The sequence below is a fragment of the Notolepis coatsorum genome (genome assembly GCF_963971535.1).
Source record: "Notolepis coatsorum genome assembly, chromosome: 4".
Classification (NCBI taxonomy): domain Eukaryota; kingdom Metazoa; phylum Chordata; class Actinopteri; order Aulopiformes; family Paralepididae; genus Notolepis; species Notolepis coatsorum.
Genome location: NC_140168.1, coordinates 201,150,103 through 201,170,328, shown reverse-complemented (window position 1 = coordinate 201,170,328; position 20,226 = coordinate 201,150,103). Strand labels below are relative to the sequence as shown.

The 20,226-nt window shown below is 46.1% G+C and overlaps 1 protein-coding gene across 1 annotated transcript in view; it reads left to right on the top strand.

Annotated features, from left to right (window-relative positions):
• Positions 1 to 20,226, top strand: part of LOC311226791 (uncharacterized protein) — a gene marked incomplete at its 3' end in the record, with an annotated part of 169,520 nt that overhangs the window by 130,437 nt on the left and 18,857 nt on the right. Inside the window, exon 2 of the mRNA XM_084312196.1 lies at positions 8,670 to 8,821. Within this exon, the coding sequence (XP_084168322.1) occupies positions 8,670 to 8,821 (152 nt within the window). The remainder of the gene's footprint in view (positions 1 to 8,669; positions 8,822 to 20,226) is intronic.

The window sequence follows — 20,226 nt, the reverse complement described above, 5'->3', positions numbered from 1 at the left end:
CCGCAGTCTCCAGGCTAGGGTTAACAGCCTGTTGCCTGGTTTTTCCCCGGTGCGCTGCCTGCTTCCGTTGGTTAACCTTTTTTGTGTGCTTACGGCCATGCTGACTGCCTGTTCTGCAGGGTCAGTGTGCCAGGCGGTGTACTATTGGGGGGACAGGGCCCGCTCGGCTTACGGCCATACCAACCTGAACACGCCCGATCTCGTCCGATCTCGGAAGCTAAGCAGGTTCTGGCCTGGTTAGTACTTGGATGGGATTCCGCCTGGGAATACCAGGTGCAGTAACTGAGGGGCCTTTGTCCGAATACGCTGGCGATGTGGGGGGCGGGGCACTACGTGCCCACCTGGTGGGGTCTTGATGCTGGCATCATGGACTTCTCCGGGCCCCCATTCTAGGGAGTCCAGTCCTTTTGGTGGGTCTGGGTCTTCCTTCGTGCTCCGCTGCTACGGCCTTGCCACGGGGTTGGGTTTGCCCTTGACCCCGTGATTCTGGGGGCAGTAACGAGGTTGTTCCTCCGTTCGTTCCCGGGTGGCATGCGGGTTGTGCGTGTGTGTAGTCGTGGGGTCAAGCCACGGTCTGCTCACCCTGTGCGTTGAGTTGCTTGAGTGCCTCTTCGCACGGTCGGGTCCGTCGCCCTCCCGTGAAGCCCCTAATAGGGGGGGTGCCCGCCATTAGGGTGGGTCGGGGGGGCTCGGCCCTCCCTGTTCTGATGGTTTGTGGGGGGCTGTCAGCGGGGTGTATTTGTCGGCCGTTGGCTCTCGCTCGGCCTCCCTTGTGCAGAGAGCGATGCCGAGCGAGAGCGATACGATACAGAACGTTAGGTTATGACTATAACCAAGTTCTGTTAGTATAGCGACGCTCGGCATCCGACGCCGCTGCAGCCTTTGACCTCGCCTTGTGGCGAAAGCTTGGGAAGGAGGCGAGTGGGTGGCCCCACCCCTGCTTATATGGGTAAGCTGATAGGGGTGTGGTCAGATGAATATTGGGATTAAAGGTACATTGTGGTCTTTATTCAGTGCGCGTGCACGTATGCGAGATAGTGCAGAGAGCGATGCCGAGCGTCGCTATACTAACAGAACTTGGTTATAGTCATAACCTAACGTTTCATATCGTGGTGGGCCTGTTTCATATTGTGGTGGACCTGTTTCATACCGTGGTTGGCCTGTTTCATATTGTGGTGGGCCTGTTTCATATCACGGTGGGCCTGTTTCATATTGTGGTGGGCCTGTTTCATATTGTGGTGGGCCTGTTTCATATCGCAGTGGGCCTGTTTCATATTGTGGTCGGCCTGTTTCATATTGTGGTCGGCCTGTTTCATATTGTGGTCGGCCTGTTTCATATTGTGGGCCTGTTTCATATTGTTGTGGGCCTGTTTCATATCGCGGTGGGCCTGTTTCATATTGTGGTGTTCCTGTTTCATAGTGTGGTGGGCCTGTTTCATATTGTGATGGGCCTGTTTCATATTGTGGTGGGCCTGTTTCATATCGTGGCGGGCCTGTTTCATATTGTGGGCCTGTTTCATATCGTGGTGGGCCTGTTTCATATTGTGGTGGGCCTGTTTCATACCGTGGTGGGCCTGTTTCATATTGTGGTGGGACTGTTTCATATTGTGGTGGGCCTGTTTCATATTGTGGTGGGCCTGTTTCATATCGCGGTGGGCCTGTTTCATATCATGGTGGGCCTGTTTCATATTGTGGTGGGCCTGTTTCATAACGTGGTGGGCCTGTTTCATATTGTGGTGGGCCTGTTTCATATGGTGGTGGGCCTGTTTCATATTGTGGTGGGCCTGTTTCATATTGTGGTGGGCCTGTTTCATATGGTGGTGGGCCTGTTTCATATTGTGGTGGGCCTGTTTCATATTGTGGTGGGCCTGTTTCATATTGTGGTGGGCCCGTTTCATATCGTGGCGGGCCTGTTTCATATTGTGGGCCTGTTTCATATCGTGGTGGGCCTGTTTCATATCGTGGTGGGCCTGTTTCATATTGTGGTGGGCCTGTTTCATATTGTGGGCCTGTTTCATATCGCGGTGGGCCTGTTTCATATCGTGGTGGGCCTGTTTCATATTGTGATGGGCCTGTTTCATATTGTGGTGGGCCTGTTTCATAACGTGGTGGGTCTGTTTCATATTGTGGTGGGCCTGTTTCATATTGTGCTGGGCCTGTTTCATATTGTGGTGGGCCTGTATCATATCGTGGTGGGCCTGTTTCATATTGTGGTGGGCCTGTTTCATATTGTGGTGGGCCTGTTTCATATCGCGGTGGGCCTGTTTCATATCGTGGTGGGCCTGTTTCATATTGTGGGCCCGTTTCATATTGTGGTGAGCCTGTTTCATATTGTGGTGGTCCTGTTTCATATTGTGGTGGGCCTGTTTCATATTGTGGTGGGCCTGTTTCATATTGTGGTCGGCCTGTTTCATATTGTGGGCCTGTTTCATATTGTGGTGGGCCTGTTTCATACCGTGGTTGGCCTGTTTCATATCGTGGTGGGCCTGTTTCATATTGTGGTGGACCTGTTTCATACCGTGGTTGGCCTGTTTCATATTGTGGTGGGCCTGTTTCATATCACGGTGGGCCTGTTTCATATTGTGGTGGACCTGTTTCATATTGTGGTGGGCCTGTTTCATATTGTGGTGGGCCTGTTTCATATCGCGGTGGGCCTGTTTCATATTGTGGTCGGCCTGTTTCATATTGTGGTCGGCCTGTTTCAAATTGTGGTCGGCCTGTTTCATATTGTGGGCCTGTTTCATATTGTTGTGGGCCTGTTTCATATCGCGGTGGGCCTGTTTCATATTGTGGTGTTCCTGTTTCATAGTGTGGTGGGCCTGTTTCATATTGTGATGGGCCTGTTTCATATTGTGGTGGGCCTGTTTCATATTGTGGCGGGCCTGTTTCATATTGTGGGCCTGTTTCATATCGTGGTGGGCCTGTTTCATATTGTGGTGGGCCTGTTTCATACCGTGGTGGGCCTGTTTCATATTGTGGTGGGACTGTTTCATATTGTGGTGGGCCTGTTTCATATTGTGGTGGGCCTGTTTCATATCGCGGTGGGCCTGTTTCATATCATGGTGGGCCTGTTTCATATTGTGGTGGGCCTGTTTCATAACGTGGTGGGCCTGTTTCATATGGTGGTGGGCCTGTTTCATATTGTGGTGGGCCTGTTTCATATTGTGGTGGGCCTGTTTCATATGGTGGTGGGCCTGTTTCATATTGTGGTGGGCCTGTTTCATATTGTGGTGGGCCTGTTTCATATTGTGGTGGGCCCGTTTCATATCGTGGCGGGCCTGTTTCATATTGTGGGCCTGTTTCATATCGTGGTGGGCCTGTTTCATATCGTGGTGGGCCTGTTTCATATTGTGGTGGGCCTGTTTCATATTGTGGGCCTGTTTCATATCGCGGTGGGCCTGTTTCATATCGTGGTGGGCCTGTTTCATATTGTGGTGGGCCTGTTTCATATTCTGGTGGGCCTGTTTCATAACGTGGTGGGTCTGTTTCATATTGTGGTGGGCCTGTTTCATATTGTGCTGGGCCTGTTTCATATTGTGGTGGGCCTGTATCATATCGTGGTGGGCCTGTTTCATATTGTGGGTCTGTTTCATATTGTGGTGGGCCTGTTTCATATCGTGGTGGGCCTGTTTCATATCGTGGTGGGCCTGTTTCATATTGTGGTGGGCCTGTTTCATATCGCGGTGGGCCTGTTTCATATCGTGGTGGGCCTGTTTCATACCGTGGTTGGCCTGTTTCATATTGTGGTGGGCCTGTTTCATATCGCGGTGGGCCTGTTTCATATTGTGGTGGGCCTGTTTCATATCATGGTGGGCCTGTTTCATATTGTGGTGGGCCTGTTTCATATTGTGGTCGGCCTGTTTCATATTGTGGTGGGCCTGTTTCATATTGTGTTGGGCCTGTTTCATATTGTGGTGGGCCTGTTTCATATTGTGGTGGGCCTGTTTCATATTGTGGTGGGCCTGTTTCATATCGTGGGCCTGTTTCATATCGTGGTCGGCCTGTTTCATATCGTGGTGGGCCTGTTTCATATTGTGGTCGGCCTGTTTCATATCGTGGTGGGCCTGTTTCATATTGTGGTCGGCCTGTTTCATATTGTGGTCGGCCACCACAAATAAACAAACCTGTTGCCTGGGAAACACTACTTTGGTGTCGACATGGTGACATGTGACACGGTGCTGATAGGGGGTTGGCCGACATGGTGACATGTGACACGGTGCTGATAGGGGGTTGGCCGTACTTCAGCCGTAACCTATTACAGGGTCTTTGAAGTGCTTAACATGCTTGATTTAAAATAAAAGTCTAGGTCTGGAATTCCTTGAAAACAGCAACAAATATTAACAAGGTGCTTAAAAAGTCATTGAAATTCAAATCAACCATTCACATTTCATCCATGATAAAACATTTCTGAATCAAGAAATATTTATCTAAAGTGTAACTAATTGTCGGAAATTGGTTTTAAGCCATAAATATTGGATCAGATTTTTTTTCTATAAAAAAACTGCATTTAAAAGTTAATTGTATCCTTCTAAATGATATTTTAAAATTATAAATAGTGCTGGGAAAAGTCCTTGAATTTCATTTTGCAATGTCTGTGGTAACCCTGCTATTCTGTCTTGATGAAGGCTGGCGGTCGTAGCGGAGGCATGAGGAGAAGGTCAGGGGTCACTCTCACACACTCTGGGGACATCCCCTAACCCCCCCGCCCCCGCCCCCGCCCCCCCCCCGCCGCCACACGACTCTAAATCCTCCGTGTTGGAGCTCTGAGGTGAGGTAGCACATTTCCACATTGTCAGATCACGTGTCGTGAAAAGCACCACCTGTCGCTGGACGACGCCATAATGCTGATGATGACACTGGTGTACTGACCTCACCACCAGAGAGGGGGGGCTGTCCGGGCCTGGAAAGGGATTCTGACTTGATATGGCAGACTATTCTATCTGAAGGTGTTCGTTAAGATGCCGTTAAGATTGCAATGAACAGATGTTTTGAAGGATCACAGTGTGGCATGGAAAATACCATAGGGGCGTGGTCTATTGTCTTCATGCAGGTTAGATATAATAGGGAAATTATCTATTGTCTTCCCGCAGGTTAAATATAATAGGGAAATGATCTATTGTCTTCATGCAAGGTAAAATATCATAGGGGCGTGATCTATTGTCTTCATGCAGGGTAAAATACCATAGGGGCATGATCTATTGTCATCAGGGTAACTTTATATGCAACATATATAACATAAATGCAAACATTGCAATGAAGCGTTTGATATTTCTGGTCAACAGTAACTGTATATTGAAGCCCTCTGCTTAAGCTCGAAGCTAATGCTATGGCTTAACACACACACCCCTATGATACCCAGCTGGTTAATAATGCTCTATATAATAATAATAATCTTAGGGGAACACCTACACCACTTAAAATAAACTGACCTAGTTGTCGAAGTAGGCTACACAGAGAAATCAAAATACAGGAATGGACCTAAAAAGATACATAGGCTTGGTCTCCCCAGTCTCCCCACTGTACCTTTGATGCAGTACGTGGAGTACTACTATCTGCAGCGGACAACAGTACATGGTACTAAAAGCGAGTAGAGTTGAGCTGGTACTGTCGAGCGGTGGAAAAGCATCACTAGTTAAACATCAGCTACCTAAGTTACAACTAGCTACCCCCATGGTAAAAGTAGCACCAGGAGCTACCTAAGTTACAACTAGCTACCCCCATGGTAAAAGTAGCACCAGGAACTACCTAAGTTACAACTAGCTACCCCCATGGTAAAAGTAGCACCAGGAGCTACCTAAGTTACAACTAGCTACCCCCATGGTAAAAGTAGCACCAGGAGCTACCTAAGTTACAACTAGCTACCCCCCATGGTAAAAGTAGCACCAGGAGCTACCTAAGTTACAACTAGCTACCCCCATGGTAAAAGTAGCACCAGGAACTACCTAAGTTACAACTAGCTACCCCCATGGTAAAAGTAGCACCAGGAGCTACATAAGTTACAACTAGCTACCCCCATGGTAAAAGTAGAACCAGGCGCTACCTAAGTTACAACTAGCTACCCCCATGGTAAAAGTAGAACCAGGAGCTATTACAACTAGCCAGGGGTGTACAGTACTTGAGTAATTGTACTTTGTTACAATACTTAAGTACTGTTTTGGGGGATTTGTACTTTACTCGAGTATTATTAGGTTTGTATACTTGTACTTTTACTCAATTACATTTCAGAGAAAAAATACATACTTTTTACTCCTTACATTTAAAATACAGACCTACAAAGTACAAAGTACAAATCTTGCAGGTCCAACTATTTTAATTAGTATTTGTTTTTCTGGCCGAACTAACGTTAACGTTATTAATCCTGCGGCCGCTCTTTATTTAAAAACAGCCAATCAAATCCCCATCAATGGAAAATTAACCTGCCCACACCCATGCTGATTGGTCCTTGTGCAAGACTAGAAAGAGGGGGTTCTTTGATTAAACACATCAGAAGAAGCTACAACTAGCTACCCCCATGGTAAAAGTAGAACCAGGAGCTACCTAAGTTACAACTAGCTACCCCCATGGTAAAAGTAGCATCAGGAGCTACCTAAGTTACAACTAGCTACCCCCATGGTAAAAGTAGCATCAGGAGCTACCTAAGTTACTACTAGCTACCCCCATGGTAAAAGTAGAACCAGGAGACCTATGTTACAACTAGCTACCCCCATGGTAAAAGTAGCATCAGGAGCTACCTAAGTTACAACTAGCTACCCCATGGTAAAAGTAGAACCAGGAGACCTATGTTACAACTAGCTACCCCCATGGTAAAAGTAGCATCAGGAGCTACCTAAGTTACAACTAGCTACCCCCATGGTAAAAGTAGAACCAGTAGCTACCTAAGTTACAACTAGCTACCCCCATGGTAAAAGTAGCATCAGGAGCTACCTAAGTTACAACTAGCTACCCCCATGGTAAAAGTAGAACCAGGAGACCTATGTTACAACTAGCTACCCCCATGGTAAAAGTAGCATCAGGAGCTACCTAAGTTACAACTAGCTACCCCATGGTAAAAGTAGAACCAGGAGACCTATGTTACAACTAGCTACCCCCATGGTAAAAGTAGCACCATGGTACAAGTAGCACCAGGAGCTACCTAAGTTACAACTAGCTCCCCGCATGGTAAAAGTAGCACCAGGAGCTACCTAAGTTACAACTAGCTACCCCCATGGTAAAAGTAGCACCAGGAGCTACCTAGGTTACAACTAGCTACCCCCATGGTAAAAGTAGCATCAGGAGCTACCTAAGTTACTACTAGCTACCCCCATGGTAAAAGTAGCACCAGGAACTACCTGTAGCTACCCCCATCATTGTAGATTAGCAAAAGAAAAGGAACAGTGCTCATCCCCTGCTTGGGTACCACTGGGGTGACAAAGCCTATGCACTTTTTTAGGTCCATTCATGTAGGCTACTGTACTAGGGGTGCACCGATGTATCGGTCGGGTATCGGTATCGGCCGATAAGTGCCTTGTTGACTGCAATCGGCCTGTCGGCCGATAAGCTCGAATGTGCCGATGGCAGTAGCCGATAAATATCCATCAATTTGTGTAGCGTCAAAAGACAAAAAAAAGTTCACTCGCGACCTGCACAATGCCGTCCCCAGTCCCCCCCCACACACACACACACAAGCTACTGCATCAAAGTTACTACTTATGACAAGGCATTCGTTTTGTGGCATTAACGTTATATTGTTAGTGTTACACGTTCAATAACATCAGCATATTATTTACCCGAACATAGCAAGCATACTCGTTCATACTAGCTCAGTTCCTTCTGTTGCTCATAGAGCCCTGAGTTTTACCCAGTCTGCAATCTGTTAATAAAGTTTTCAATCAGACATGTATAGAAAGGCTTTGTTTTATTATAACATTTGTTGCAGTAAAATCATTATGCCTCATTTAGTCATCCTGCGGAGCTAAAAGCTAAACGTCGGCCGCACCGCCATTTGTTGTTGTTGTAGAATACGTCAAAATCAATGGCGGACAAAAGCGGAAGTAAAAAATGTATACGCGCTTGCCGATTGGTGGTAACAGCAGAGGCGGGTGCAAGCGGTGTGTGACGTAATTGGCAGAATCGACTGTCAATCAAAATGTCATTGGTTGAGAGCTATGGTTGAGACAATAGTATCCAGCTGCAGCCCGGTACTGGTAGAACTAGTATCTAGCTGCAGCCCGACAGACCATACTGGGAGAGAGATAGTGCTATTTCTTGATGTTTCCTTTTTTTAAGTAAGTAAAAAGGCCTATGTTCATATCGGTGAGCACAATTTGTAACACAAATATACAGTAGTTTCATAAAAAAATAAAATATTACAAAAAAATAAAATATTACAAAAAAATATATATATATATATTTTAAAAAGAAATTGCCACAAATATCGGTATCGGTATCGGCCGATTGTGTTAGTTGAACAATCGGTATCGGTGGCAAATTTTCATATCAGTGCATCCCTATACTGTACATTCCTGTATGGTGGTTTGTTGAATCAATCAATCAATCAATCAATCAATCAATCAATCAATGAAAGGATGACTACACAGCCCGATAGTTGTTATGCCCCATTTTATTATGCTTAGATAATTGTATTGTATTATACTGTATTGTATTGTTTTGTATTCTACTCTACTCCCTAGTTGGAGGAGGACAGCCGCGCCTTCATCGCTGGTGTCCGTGACGGTGACGAGGTGGTGTCTCTCAACGGAGAGCCCTGTGCTGATCTCACTCTCCCACAAGCCACTGCTCTCCTCCACACCTGCACTGACAGCCTGCAGCTGCTGGTCAAAAGGTATCAGTCAGTAGTGGACAGACAGACAGACAGACAGACAGACAGACAGACAGACAGACAGACAGACAGACAGACAGACAGACTCATCAGTCAGTAGTAGGTAAACAGACACATCAATAGTACCCTGTGTTATTAAAGCAGCCATATGAAGACAACTCATTCATCTTTATATAGTACCTGTGTTACAGTGGAGGCTGCTGACAATTTTTAGGTGAAGCACAAATTATTATATTATATTATATATTAAATTATATTTTTAAAACATCCCCCACTGTGTGTCAGTGGTCAGTGGACACAGATGAAAACATATTAACATTAGGTGACAGCGGACCTGACCAGATGAAAACATATTAGGTGACAGCGCACCTGACCAGATGAAATCATATTAGGTGACAGCGCACCTGACCAGATGAAATCATATTAGGTGACAGCGCACCTGACCAGATCAAAACATATTAGGTGACAGCGCACCTGATCAGATCAAAACATATTAGGTGACAGCGCACCTGACCAGATCAAAACATATTAGGTGACAGCGCACCTGATCAGATCAAAACATATTAGGTGACAGCGCACCTGACCAGATCAAAACATATATATTAGGTGAAGGTGACAAGGAAGCCACAGACTCATACCCCCCCCCCGACACTCAACTAACCGCCTCGAACAGTCCTTCATACCAGTGGCCATCAGGCTCCACAACAGTGGGCAGGGACTGCTGCCAGACATCGACCTAGAACTAATAGGAACCCAAGTAGGACAATAACACTACCTTATGCATACTGCACCTTATGTGGATACTGTGATACTGTGAATAATGAATCATGTATATTTCAGTTAGTTAGATAGTAAATTATAACACTACCGTATGCATACTACACCTTATGTGACACTGTGAAAATATATTTCAGTTAGTTAGATAGTAAATTATATTGACCTATTTGTTTACACTGCTTGTGTTGTTTTCACTACCTGTACCCCCCCCCCTTCCCCCATGCTGCTATGATGCCTGAATTTCCCCAAGGGGATGAATAAAGGAATATCTTATCTTAAAAGGAAAGATGAAATTACCTACCTGGGTTCCATCCTATAGAGGCAAATCTTTCCTGTGACAAAATGGGATCCAATGTAATAAAACTAAGTCAACCAACAAACTAGATTCCTGTACCGGATCTCCTCTCTGGTAAACAAGAATACCTTGGAGACTCTAACAGGAGCACTCATTCAAGGGTACTACGACTATGCTTGCACCTCATGGTACCAAAGCACCCCAAAGGCACTAAAAACAAGATTACAAACATCACAAAACAAACTGGTCAGACTACTGCTTGACCTTACTCCTAAAACCCACCTCACCCCTGCCCACTTTGACAACCTAGGATGGCTTAGAGTAGACGACAGAGTACAGCAACTTGCAATGGGCCTGGTCTACAAGATACACTACACCACTAAGATACCCATGTGCATGTCGAAATACTTCCCAAAGGTCAGTGAATACCACGACCACAACACCAGTAGTTCCACAAATCATGTTCAACCCAGATAAAATAATTAAAAAAGTAAAAAAATAAATAAAAAAATTCAAACTTTTTTTTTAATAAAAGAAAAATCGTCATAACTTAGAAATGAGATTGCATAGGTCTATGAATCGATATCGCGATTCTGTTTCGATTAATTGCCCAGCCCTACAGTGTGTACAGTAAGTTAGCTTGGTGATCATCATTGTGATGTACAGTAGGCTAAGCTGGCTAGCTACTGTTAGCATACAAGCTTTTACAAACACTGTAGCCTACTTACTTTTTCATCCACAACTTTTTTTCTGATCCAGATGCATAAGTCCACTTCTTCATGTTGCTCAGTTGCTGGTTTATACTTCGGTCCTAATGTTGGCGCAAAGTTTAATTTAGCCTGTGTTGTTATAGCTGTACAGTTTACTAAACTACTAGCTTGCTATGTTTCACACAGTCAAAACGGGTCCAGCTGCAGGTTCGGAGGTTAGGTTTAGCTCGGGCCAATCTCAAGTTTCTTTATTAGTTGTCATACAGAAGTACAGAATACTTTTATACAAAATGCTTCTTTCTGTTACATTTTGTATAAAGGTATTCTGTACTTCTGTATGACAACTAATAAAGAAACTTGAGAAACTTGAGATTGGCCTGAGCTAAACCTAACCTCCGAACCTGCAGCTGGACCCGTTTTGACTGTGCGATGCAGCAATCTCTGATTGGATTTTAAAGGCTGCCAATCATTCATCCTCTGTGTATTATTGGATTGTCAAGGCTGTCAATCATTCAATCCCCCATTCAATGGCAAGAGTTTAACTGCACAGACCGTGCTTAGATGAAGTTAATAGCCTATTTTGATTGGCTATTATTTATTATTTATTTAAATTGGGTCAACCTGTGCAGATATTCTGCACGAATATTACTGCAGTCATCACTGCAGTGCAGGCCTGCTCAGAGCTGTCAATTTTGAAGAAAAAAAATATGCACTGGCATTTTTTTACAGAGGAAAACATTTCTAATAAAAATAATAATAATAATAATAATAATAATAATAATAATAATAATAATAATAATAATAATAATAATAATAATAATAATAATAATAATAATAATAATAATAATAATAATAATAATAATAATAATAATAATAATAATAATAATAATAATAATAATAATAATTAAAAAAATATATATATGTAAATTAATTATGAATTTGAATTTCACGTGTTGTCATAGAGAAACCTCCACTGCTGTGTTATGAAGCAGCCATATGAAGACAACTCATCCATCTTTATATAATAGTACCTGTGTTATGAAGCAGCCATATGAAGACAACTCATCCATCTTTATATAATAGTACCTGTGTTATGAAGCAGCCATATGAAGACAACTCATCCATCTTTATATAATAGTACCTGTGTTATGAAGCAGCCATATGAAGACAACTCATCTATCTATACTAGTACCTGCGTGACCCGTGCTGCAGCGTACAGTATATCTGTGGTGAGTTCCACCTGAGCCGCGTGGCACCGGGTCGGCTCGCAGTAGGATTACAGAGAGACACAATACAGTATTTGCATTTAGATAGCATGTCGCTTTATGGCTCTCCATCCTACAAAGATGGGTGGAGCGTGACGGGGTAGATAGTACTCGCATGCATGTGTGTGTGTGTGTGTGTATATGTGTGTGTACACATGCGTTCGTGTGTGTGTGTGCCTCATTGACCTTTGAGTTGCTTAGCCAGGGTCAAACCAGCTGTTCCCGATCTGTGTGTCTGATGCAGCTGTTCAGCACTGACTCCTCAACACAAGATAAAAGATACAAGATACAAGATACTTTAATGCCACACAACTATGGTTGGTGGTAATCGTTTGCGGTACAGCAGTTATTTAAGCACTGGGACATCAACATGGAACATCAAAGACGCCTCCCACCTCCCAATCCCCACAATAAATACATAAAACATACAGGATAGTCACATATAACAAGTGTCAGTTAGTGTCAGTTCAATTCAGTTCATGTTCACTTGCCCGTCTGTGCAAGGGGGGGGGGGGGGGGGGCTGCAGGTCAGCTCAACATGCAGTGCAGCTGTTCAGCTCTGACTCAACACCAGTGTTAATTTCGTCAGCTATTTTTTATTTTAGTTTTAGTCAAATGCTCTTTTTTCGTTTTCATCATAGTCACCTTAATTTATTTTTCGTTTTAGTCCATTTTAGTCAACTCTGCCCTGTCAAGGCTAACCGCAGTAACTCGAAAAAAGTCTAAATTGAGTTATGAGTGAAATTGAACTTGTCAATAAATGTTTTATCTTGTGACCAAGTTTCAGATGTTAATGTCGCTCAGTTGTGGAGATATGGGGTTTTAAAAACTGCAGTAACTATAAAATCACACTCAAAACCCAGGCAGACCGCAGTAACTTCCAAACAGTGAAACTGAGAAAAATGGCTTTAAAGTGTTTTGACTTGCCATCCCAAATGTGTTATAGGTAGATAGATGATAGTACCCAGATTTAACATGTATTAATGAAGTAATCTTTAGGCATACAAAAATATGACGTAATTATTTTAATTAACCCCGAAAAAGCAGATACTGCACTCTGCTGCACGATTTCCTTAAATAAGTATACAGGCAAAGTGCAGTAACTTCAAATACAATGTTGTTTTCCCTCCAGCTTTCATAACTTAACATAGCCATTTTGAAAATGAAATTTAACACCTGAATATATTGGAATGATGATGATCCAAATAAAATGGCTAGGTTAAGTTATGAAAGCTGGAGGGAAAACAACATTGTATTTGAAGTTACTGCACTTTGCCTGTACATTACCTGTATAATTATTTAAGGAAATCGTGCAGCAGAGTGCAGTATCGTAAGGTTATGTATATAACCAAGTTCTATGAATTATGGTGACGCTCAGCGTCAGTCTGCACTTCGTGTTCACTTCGTGCACGAGCACTGAATAAAAAATTCCACAATGTACCTTTACATCCCAACATTCGTCTGGCCACACCCCTATCCGCTTACCTTCATAAGCAGGTGTGTGGTCACCTACTCGCCTCCTTCCCAAACTTTCACCACAAAGTGAGATCAAGGGCCGCAGTGGCGTCCTGACGCTGAGCATCACCATAATTCATAGAACTTGGTTATATACATAACCTTACGTTCTATTTCATTATGGCTCCGCTCAGCATCAGTCTGCACAAGAGGAGCTGAGCGGAAGCCAGAAGCTCGACAAATGTACCCCGCTGAGGCCCCCCACAACCATCAGACCGGGGAGGACCGAGCCCCCCGACCCTCCCTAATGGAGGGATACGCTCCCTATTGGAGGACGGGAGGGAGACTGATCCGACCGTGAGAAGAGGAACTCAAGCAACTCAACGCACAGGGTGAGCAGACCGTGGCTTGACCCCACGACTACGCACACGCACAACCCGCATGCCACCAGGGAACGAACGGAAGGAACAACCCTCGTTACTGCCCCCAAAATCACGGGGTCAAGAGCAAACTCAACCCCGTGGCAAGGCCGTAGCGGCGGAAGGGGCGTATGCTGGCACTGTTGTGCACCATGACCTCCATCAAAAAAAACCCACCCAGAGGGGTCGAGGCAGAGAAGGCTGACACGATTGGCAGACGTCATGAACGTGCAGGGGCACACTCAACCGGGTAACCCGGGAGTTGACTCTGCTCCAACACACCAGGGAATCAACCACCCTCTTGGTACCACATACGGTGGTTGTTCCTATAACCCCTCAAGAAAAAAGGGTTATCCCAGGCCTACGGTTTCAACAAAACATTACTTCGGACCGGGCCCGGCGGCTCGGGAAGCACACAGGGTTACCAGAGGAGGTCCAGAAGACCACCCCAACAGCCCCCTCTTCGCCATGCGTGAGAGAGGAGCGAAAGAAAGGAGAACCAGCCCCTTATAATAGTGCCAGGTACAACGTGTACCCAACAAGGGTCTCCATAACGCCTAACCTCGTGACACCCGGGCCGACCCGGCATTTTTCCCCCCGAAAAAAGCACAAATCCCTCAGGGTACCAGAACAGTAGATCCGCATCCCCGGCGGACAACGGGTTAACTGACCTGGACCAGCACGACCAGAACCAGTCCCGTGCCCTAACCACGCCGACATGCCCACTCCAGGAGAGGGGGCAGGTATGCGTGTTGATCTAAAACATGAAAAGAGGGCGCCACCCAGACGGTCCTATTTATACCGCGCTCAGTGACCCACCCCAAGGGCGTGAGACCCCTCTACTTATGTTCTGATCTATTCCGTTAACATCCCCCAGATATGAACGAGAATCCGTCGAGACCCAGTAACAGGCTCTCGGAAGAGGAAAAAATCCCCCATCCCAGTTGCCCTATAAAAACGCTGTTTTATTAACAAGCAACCAAGGCGTACTAGCCTCCCGCATGATTCTTAAAGGGGATGTAAAGGCCATATGAGTGTTTTGTTTATTAATATTATTATTATTGTGCTTAGGATAGTGTCTTATTTATATTTGAACACTAGAGGGCTCTCCGCCTCCATTATAGCCACTCTTCTATAAATAGCCTAGCTAATCAATGGAATCGTGTGCACCTGCCGAGGATTTACTCTCAAACCTGCTTTCACTGTTGGAACTGCTTATCTGTAACAAACAATTGACAACATCATCATACATCTTTCCTTTGGACAATAAAACCCTGCAAACTACATCGGCTGCAACTTGGACATTCAACTCATTCAACATCCACAACGTTGATTGCTGAGTATAGGAAATATCTAAGTGGGTGCATCGTGACACTTGTCGATTCATTGGGGAGCAACAAGCGGCCACTACAGGGGACATGTACTATAAATGTCATTTTTCAGTCTCTAGCATTGTATTATAGTAATAGGAGTTAGTATCAATGTGTTTTAGTCTCTAAATACCATATTGGCGGATTGCTCTGATTCAGCTCAGATAATTTCCTGCTCCAGTAAATTAGTCCATCCTGATTTGAAGGCCTGAGTCACGTCATTCAGGCTCTGGGTAGAAGACAGTGATGTGATTGGCTCTGTGGTTGTAGCTAATGCCCGCCCACTTCCTCATACAGCGAGGCAGATTGAAACCCGACACCTCTGCATACTCTGGAGGGAGAGAGAGAGAGAGAGATAGAGAGGGAGAGAGAGGGAGAGACAGAGAGAGAGAGAGAGGGAGACAGAGAGAGAGAGAGAGGGAGGGAGCACTTGGGGGGGGGGGGACCTGCCGCGCCACACGGGAGAGGGGAGGAAGGGAGGCCCCCCCCCCCACACAAGCTGCTGCAGGGAGAGAAAAAACGAAAGGAAGAGACGGCCTGTCTTTTTTTTCTATCTCTCTCTCTCTCTCTCTCTCTCTCTCTCTCTCTCTCTCTCTCTCTCTCTCTCTCTCTCTCTCTCTCTCTCTCTCTCTCTCTCTCTCTCTCTCTCTCTATCTCTCTCTGTCTACCAGTCGCAGACTGTGTGGACTGACTGTCACTCAAAGTGCTTATGGGCGGAGCCAGGCCATAACAGCCTGAAATCTTGGAGCTGAAAAATTATGGTTTTTAGTACTTGATTAGAAATATAAAACAATGCATTTTTTTGAAAAAAACCTTACAGATGTCTTCAATAGACTAACAGGAATTGTGTAAAGTTGCCCAAATAGTGCTAGGAATAGCAGTACATGTCCCCTTTAACAGAACACCCCGAGCCAGCACTATGTATGCGTCGGGACCCAAAACATACAGTATCAATGGACAGTCTAACCAGACCCCACATTGATCCTTCAAGGCGCCTGGGAGAATGAGAAGGTTGCTTCATATTCTCCACTCTTTTTTATTAAAAAAGAAAGAAACACCGACTGACATGAATCCCACGTGACGCAGCCGAGGGTAAAAATTGTTTACATCTTTACATCCCGCCACCCTCACCACAGAGGAGAGACGGAACTCCTCAGAGAGACTTCCCACGTGAGTCGTAGATTGAAAAGTCACGGTAACATTGAGTCATGTGACCAACCAACTCAAGTTACACGTATATCGAGCGTAGTAGAACAGTAAGTTCCTACGCTCTCCCCCCGACAACTTGACAACAACAGACCCTACATACGGGTCTAACTCACGGAAGCCGTCGTCCAATAGAAACGTGCCTAGTGACGTTTGCTATGACGGGGGGAAACCCAAGACTCAATCGCCTGTGATAGGTGCGGAGTGGGAAACCCTCCCCCCCCCCCCCCCCCCGTGCCAAGCTGCCTAACAGCTTGACCCTGACCGAATGAAAAGAGAGTCCCAGAAACCCCCTGATCAATCAGAAGAGGGAAGGAGGGGTTTATCCGGTACCCCCTCGCAAGCCCAACCCTCGCATATGACAAAAACAACAGCCATATGATACCTTCAGTAGCAATGCCAATGAATAGCGCAAGCTAATCCAATGCACGCTAGCCACATACTTATCTGTGAACAGGGTTTATAGCAAGGCCAAGTTGTGTGTGTGTGAACCCGACACAACTAAGACACAGAAAAATCTGATAGAAGAGAGAGCGGCTGAGCCGCGGTACGTTTTCATACGAGCATTACTGCAAACCAACACAATAGTGTTGCAGCTCAATATCACTGTTTAAGCAACAGAGCACACAACTAACCTCTACCTTTATGTGGAGATTCAGGTCGAGGCAGAAAAAAACCTTTTTCAACCGAGTGTAGGCTGCAGGCCTTGCTTAAGCTCTAACATGAAGTAACGTCTAGCCCTCCTATCAAACCCATACTAGCGAAAGATTCACACGTTGCATCCCCATCATATGTCCCTTTAGGAGGGACTCTTTATTTTCCAACAAAAATCATAGAGGGGCCGGGAAGGGAACAGGGGGGGGACCACAGAGGGAAAAAGTCAATGAATTTAGCTACGCCTGCCACGAGCCGCTTTCCACCCCGTGGAGCCCCGGAGGGATGGTAAACGATCGGCGGCTGGTCTCGATGATCCCTACCGTCACCTCCGGGCGTAGATGGGCCGGCTGCAGTGGCTGAGGCGCCCTCTCTCCTCCTGGCCTTCTTCGCCGAAGGTCCAGCAGTGGCGGTGGTAGCAGCGGCGGCCACGGCGGAGGAACCTCGACGACGCGGCGGCCGTCTGACTCCACCGGCAACATCGGGAGGGGGGAAATGAGGCTGGAGCACGGAGCGCTCCTCCTGCATCTCCCTGCAGGTTGAGGTCATCAGCTGCAGTGCCGACCCGAATAGTCCAGCCTCGGAGAGGGGTGCTGTCAGAAGGGGAGTCTGCGCACTTTCCCAGCGGCTATAGCCTGCGGCTGAATCAGATGCAGGATGGCTCCTGCCGACTGGGCGAGCTGACCATGCTGTAAATCAGTCAGCCCCGTGCCGCCCGTCAATATCCCGGACATGAATCTCGCCAGCTGCGCAATGTTAGAAGTGGCAGCTAGAGATTGTGTTCCGGTGATAAATGACTGGTCGCTCCAAAATGCCAACCGCCTCGCCGATTTCCCTTGGGGGACCGGCTTCCGTAACGGCTCCCACACCACCTCAGGACAAAGGAGCGCCGCCATCGGCCTATCAAGCCGTGGCACGCCCTCCTTCATGCCATCTACCAAACCCGCCACCCGCGTGACATGCACGTAGGCGGGAGTAAGGCCCATGATGTGGGAGACCACCTGGCCCTGACGGACGTAGGCCGCCATTGAGGGGAAAAATGGGTAGACAACGTCCACCCCTCTCACCGGGCGACGTTGCCATAGATGACCTATGAGATCGTCAGGGACAGGAACAGGCAGTGGCTGCGGCAGCGGCACGCCGTTTGCGACTGCCGCCGCCGCCATGAGCTCGGGGAACAAAGCACGCAGTTCCCCCTGCATACTTTCCTCCTCCGAGCCCGCGTCCCTCACATGCAGCAGACTACTGGTCAAGGAGCCACATTCTGATGTGGCTGATAGCAGGGCATCCCGCCGCCGAGTCGGAGGTTCTAACCCAACATCCGCGGACAAGGAACCCCAAGGAGACATCTCACCCCCCTCCAGTGTTACCTGGACGGGCGGGAGACATGTCTCCACCGGGCCTTCAAACAAGAACCCGTCCGCCTCTATCATGTAGCCCTCTGTTTCCATCGGCCATGTAGAGACAGATGCATCCTCATCCGACTCCAGCAACTCACCAAAACCAGGCCGTTCGCATCTGCAAGCCACCATCTTGCGACGGGAGCGAGCTGACGCAAAAAGTTTGCGTCTCAAATCCCCCGAAACCAAAGGAGCCGGCCGCCCAACAGCGGACGACTCCCCGGAAGCAGAGGAACCAGAGCCGGAACCAGGCCATCGCACAGGAGACGGCACTGGTGCACCAGCTCCTTGGAGAGGCAAACTACCCATCGGACGCCTACCGGGCGTGGCTGCCGACCACGAGAGAGGCCTCAACCCCGCTCCAAGACGCATGACAGAGGCGGCGATGGAGAACCGCTGGTGAAGAGTGGCGTTGCGAGCGCGACCCTCCGAAGTAGACATTATGACTTCGCTTTTTTCTTTCGAAATATATGAGAGAAGAAAAAAGCATGAAAAAATGTAAACACGTCTCAACTTTCTTCAGCTAACAACCTTGTCAAGTGTGGGATCTACCGAAGGCACTTCCTTGTGGTGAAAGTGAAGAAGGAGGCGAGTAGGTGACCACACACCTGCTTATGAAGGTAAGCGGATAGGGGTGTGGCCAGACGAATGTTGGGATGTAAAGGTACATTGTGGAATTTTTTATTCAGTGCTCGTGCACGAAGTGAAGTGCGTGCAGACTGATGCTGAGCGGAGCCATAATGAAATAGAACAGCTTTTTTGTGGTTAAGGCGAGACACTGCAGGTGAATAGTCAAATATACTTTTTTTGTTGATTTTGAGATTTTGCTTCCTAAACATGTCTTCTATGAAACTAGTGACAATAAAACGTCAATAACACACATTTAGTTGTTTATTTTACATAATTTTGCCTTATTGCATCCATAAATGTGCACATATTTAATGGGGAAGTGCCTCATTTGCATATATAAACATAAATTTCAGAAAACTTGCAATATATTTTTTCTTAGTTTATATGTACATAACAAATTAGGAAAGTTTCATAGTGATATCTATTCAAATATTTTTTGCCTATTAGGGGGTAACGGAACGTAGGCCAAATGCGTCCACATTTTTATAGGATTCTATCACATTTTCATAACAATAGCACCCTGCACCGTTTTCATTGAGGTTTCTTACAAATTAACGATGCTTTATCTTGTCCTTTATATGCCGATTATCATTAGAATCTTAAATTGTACCATATGTCCCCCTTTAGACAACATATGTAACGCTACCAGCGCACTTTTGTTAAGATAATTAGTTGGCCATTCGCGGCCGCTATACCGAGGTCGCAGTAATAGTTTAACGCTGTTCAGATCACGTCGGAGAATAAAGACACATCCCAGTGACATGCGACCTGTGCTAACGCTCTTGGGAAATGCAGTGTTGTAGTTCTCAACATTTTCAGCCTTTAATTTTAAACCAATGCTGCCATCTACTGACAACAAAAAAGTGTTGTCTAATCGTCACCTTGAGAGCTACTTCCGTATACAGCGCCGCCCCAAACCCATTCTAGAGATTCCCACTTTTTGCTGGGAGTGGGGCGTGGCCGTATTTGGTCCCAGACAATAAGAGTGGCTGCAATTGGTCACTGTGACGTTACTACACTGTACTACACTGTTTGTAGCCTGTGTGTAGTTCTGTTCAGTTCAATAACATCATTATTATTATTATTCAGTTATCAGGCATGTGTTTAGGTTGTCTATTACTAATGGTTTGATTAGGTATTGTGTTTGTAAATATCTGTTTAAAAAAAAAGTATGGCATTTTACAATGCAGAACTTTGAAGGCGTTTTCCCAAAAATGAGTTTTAAGA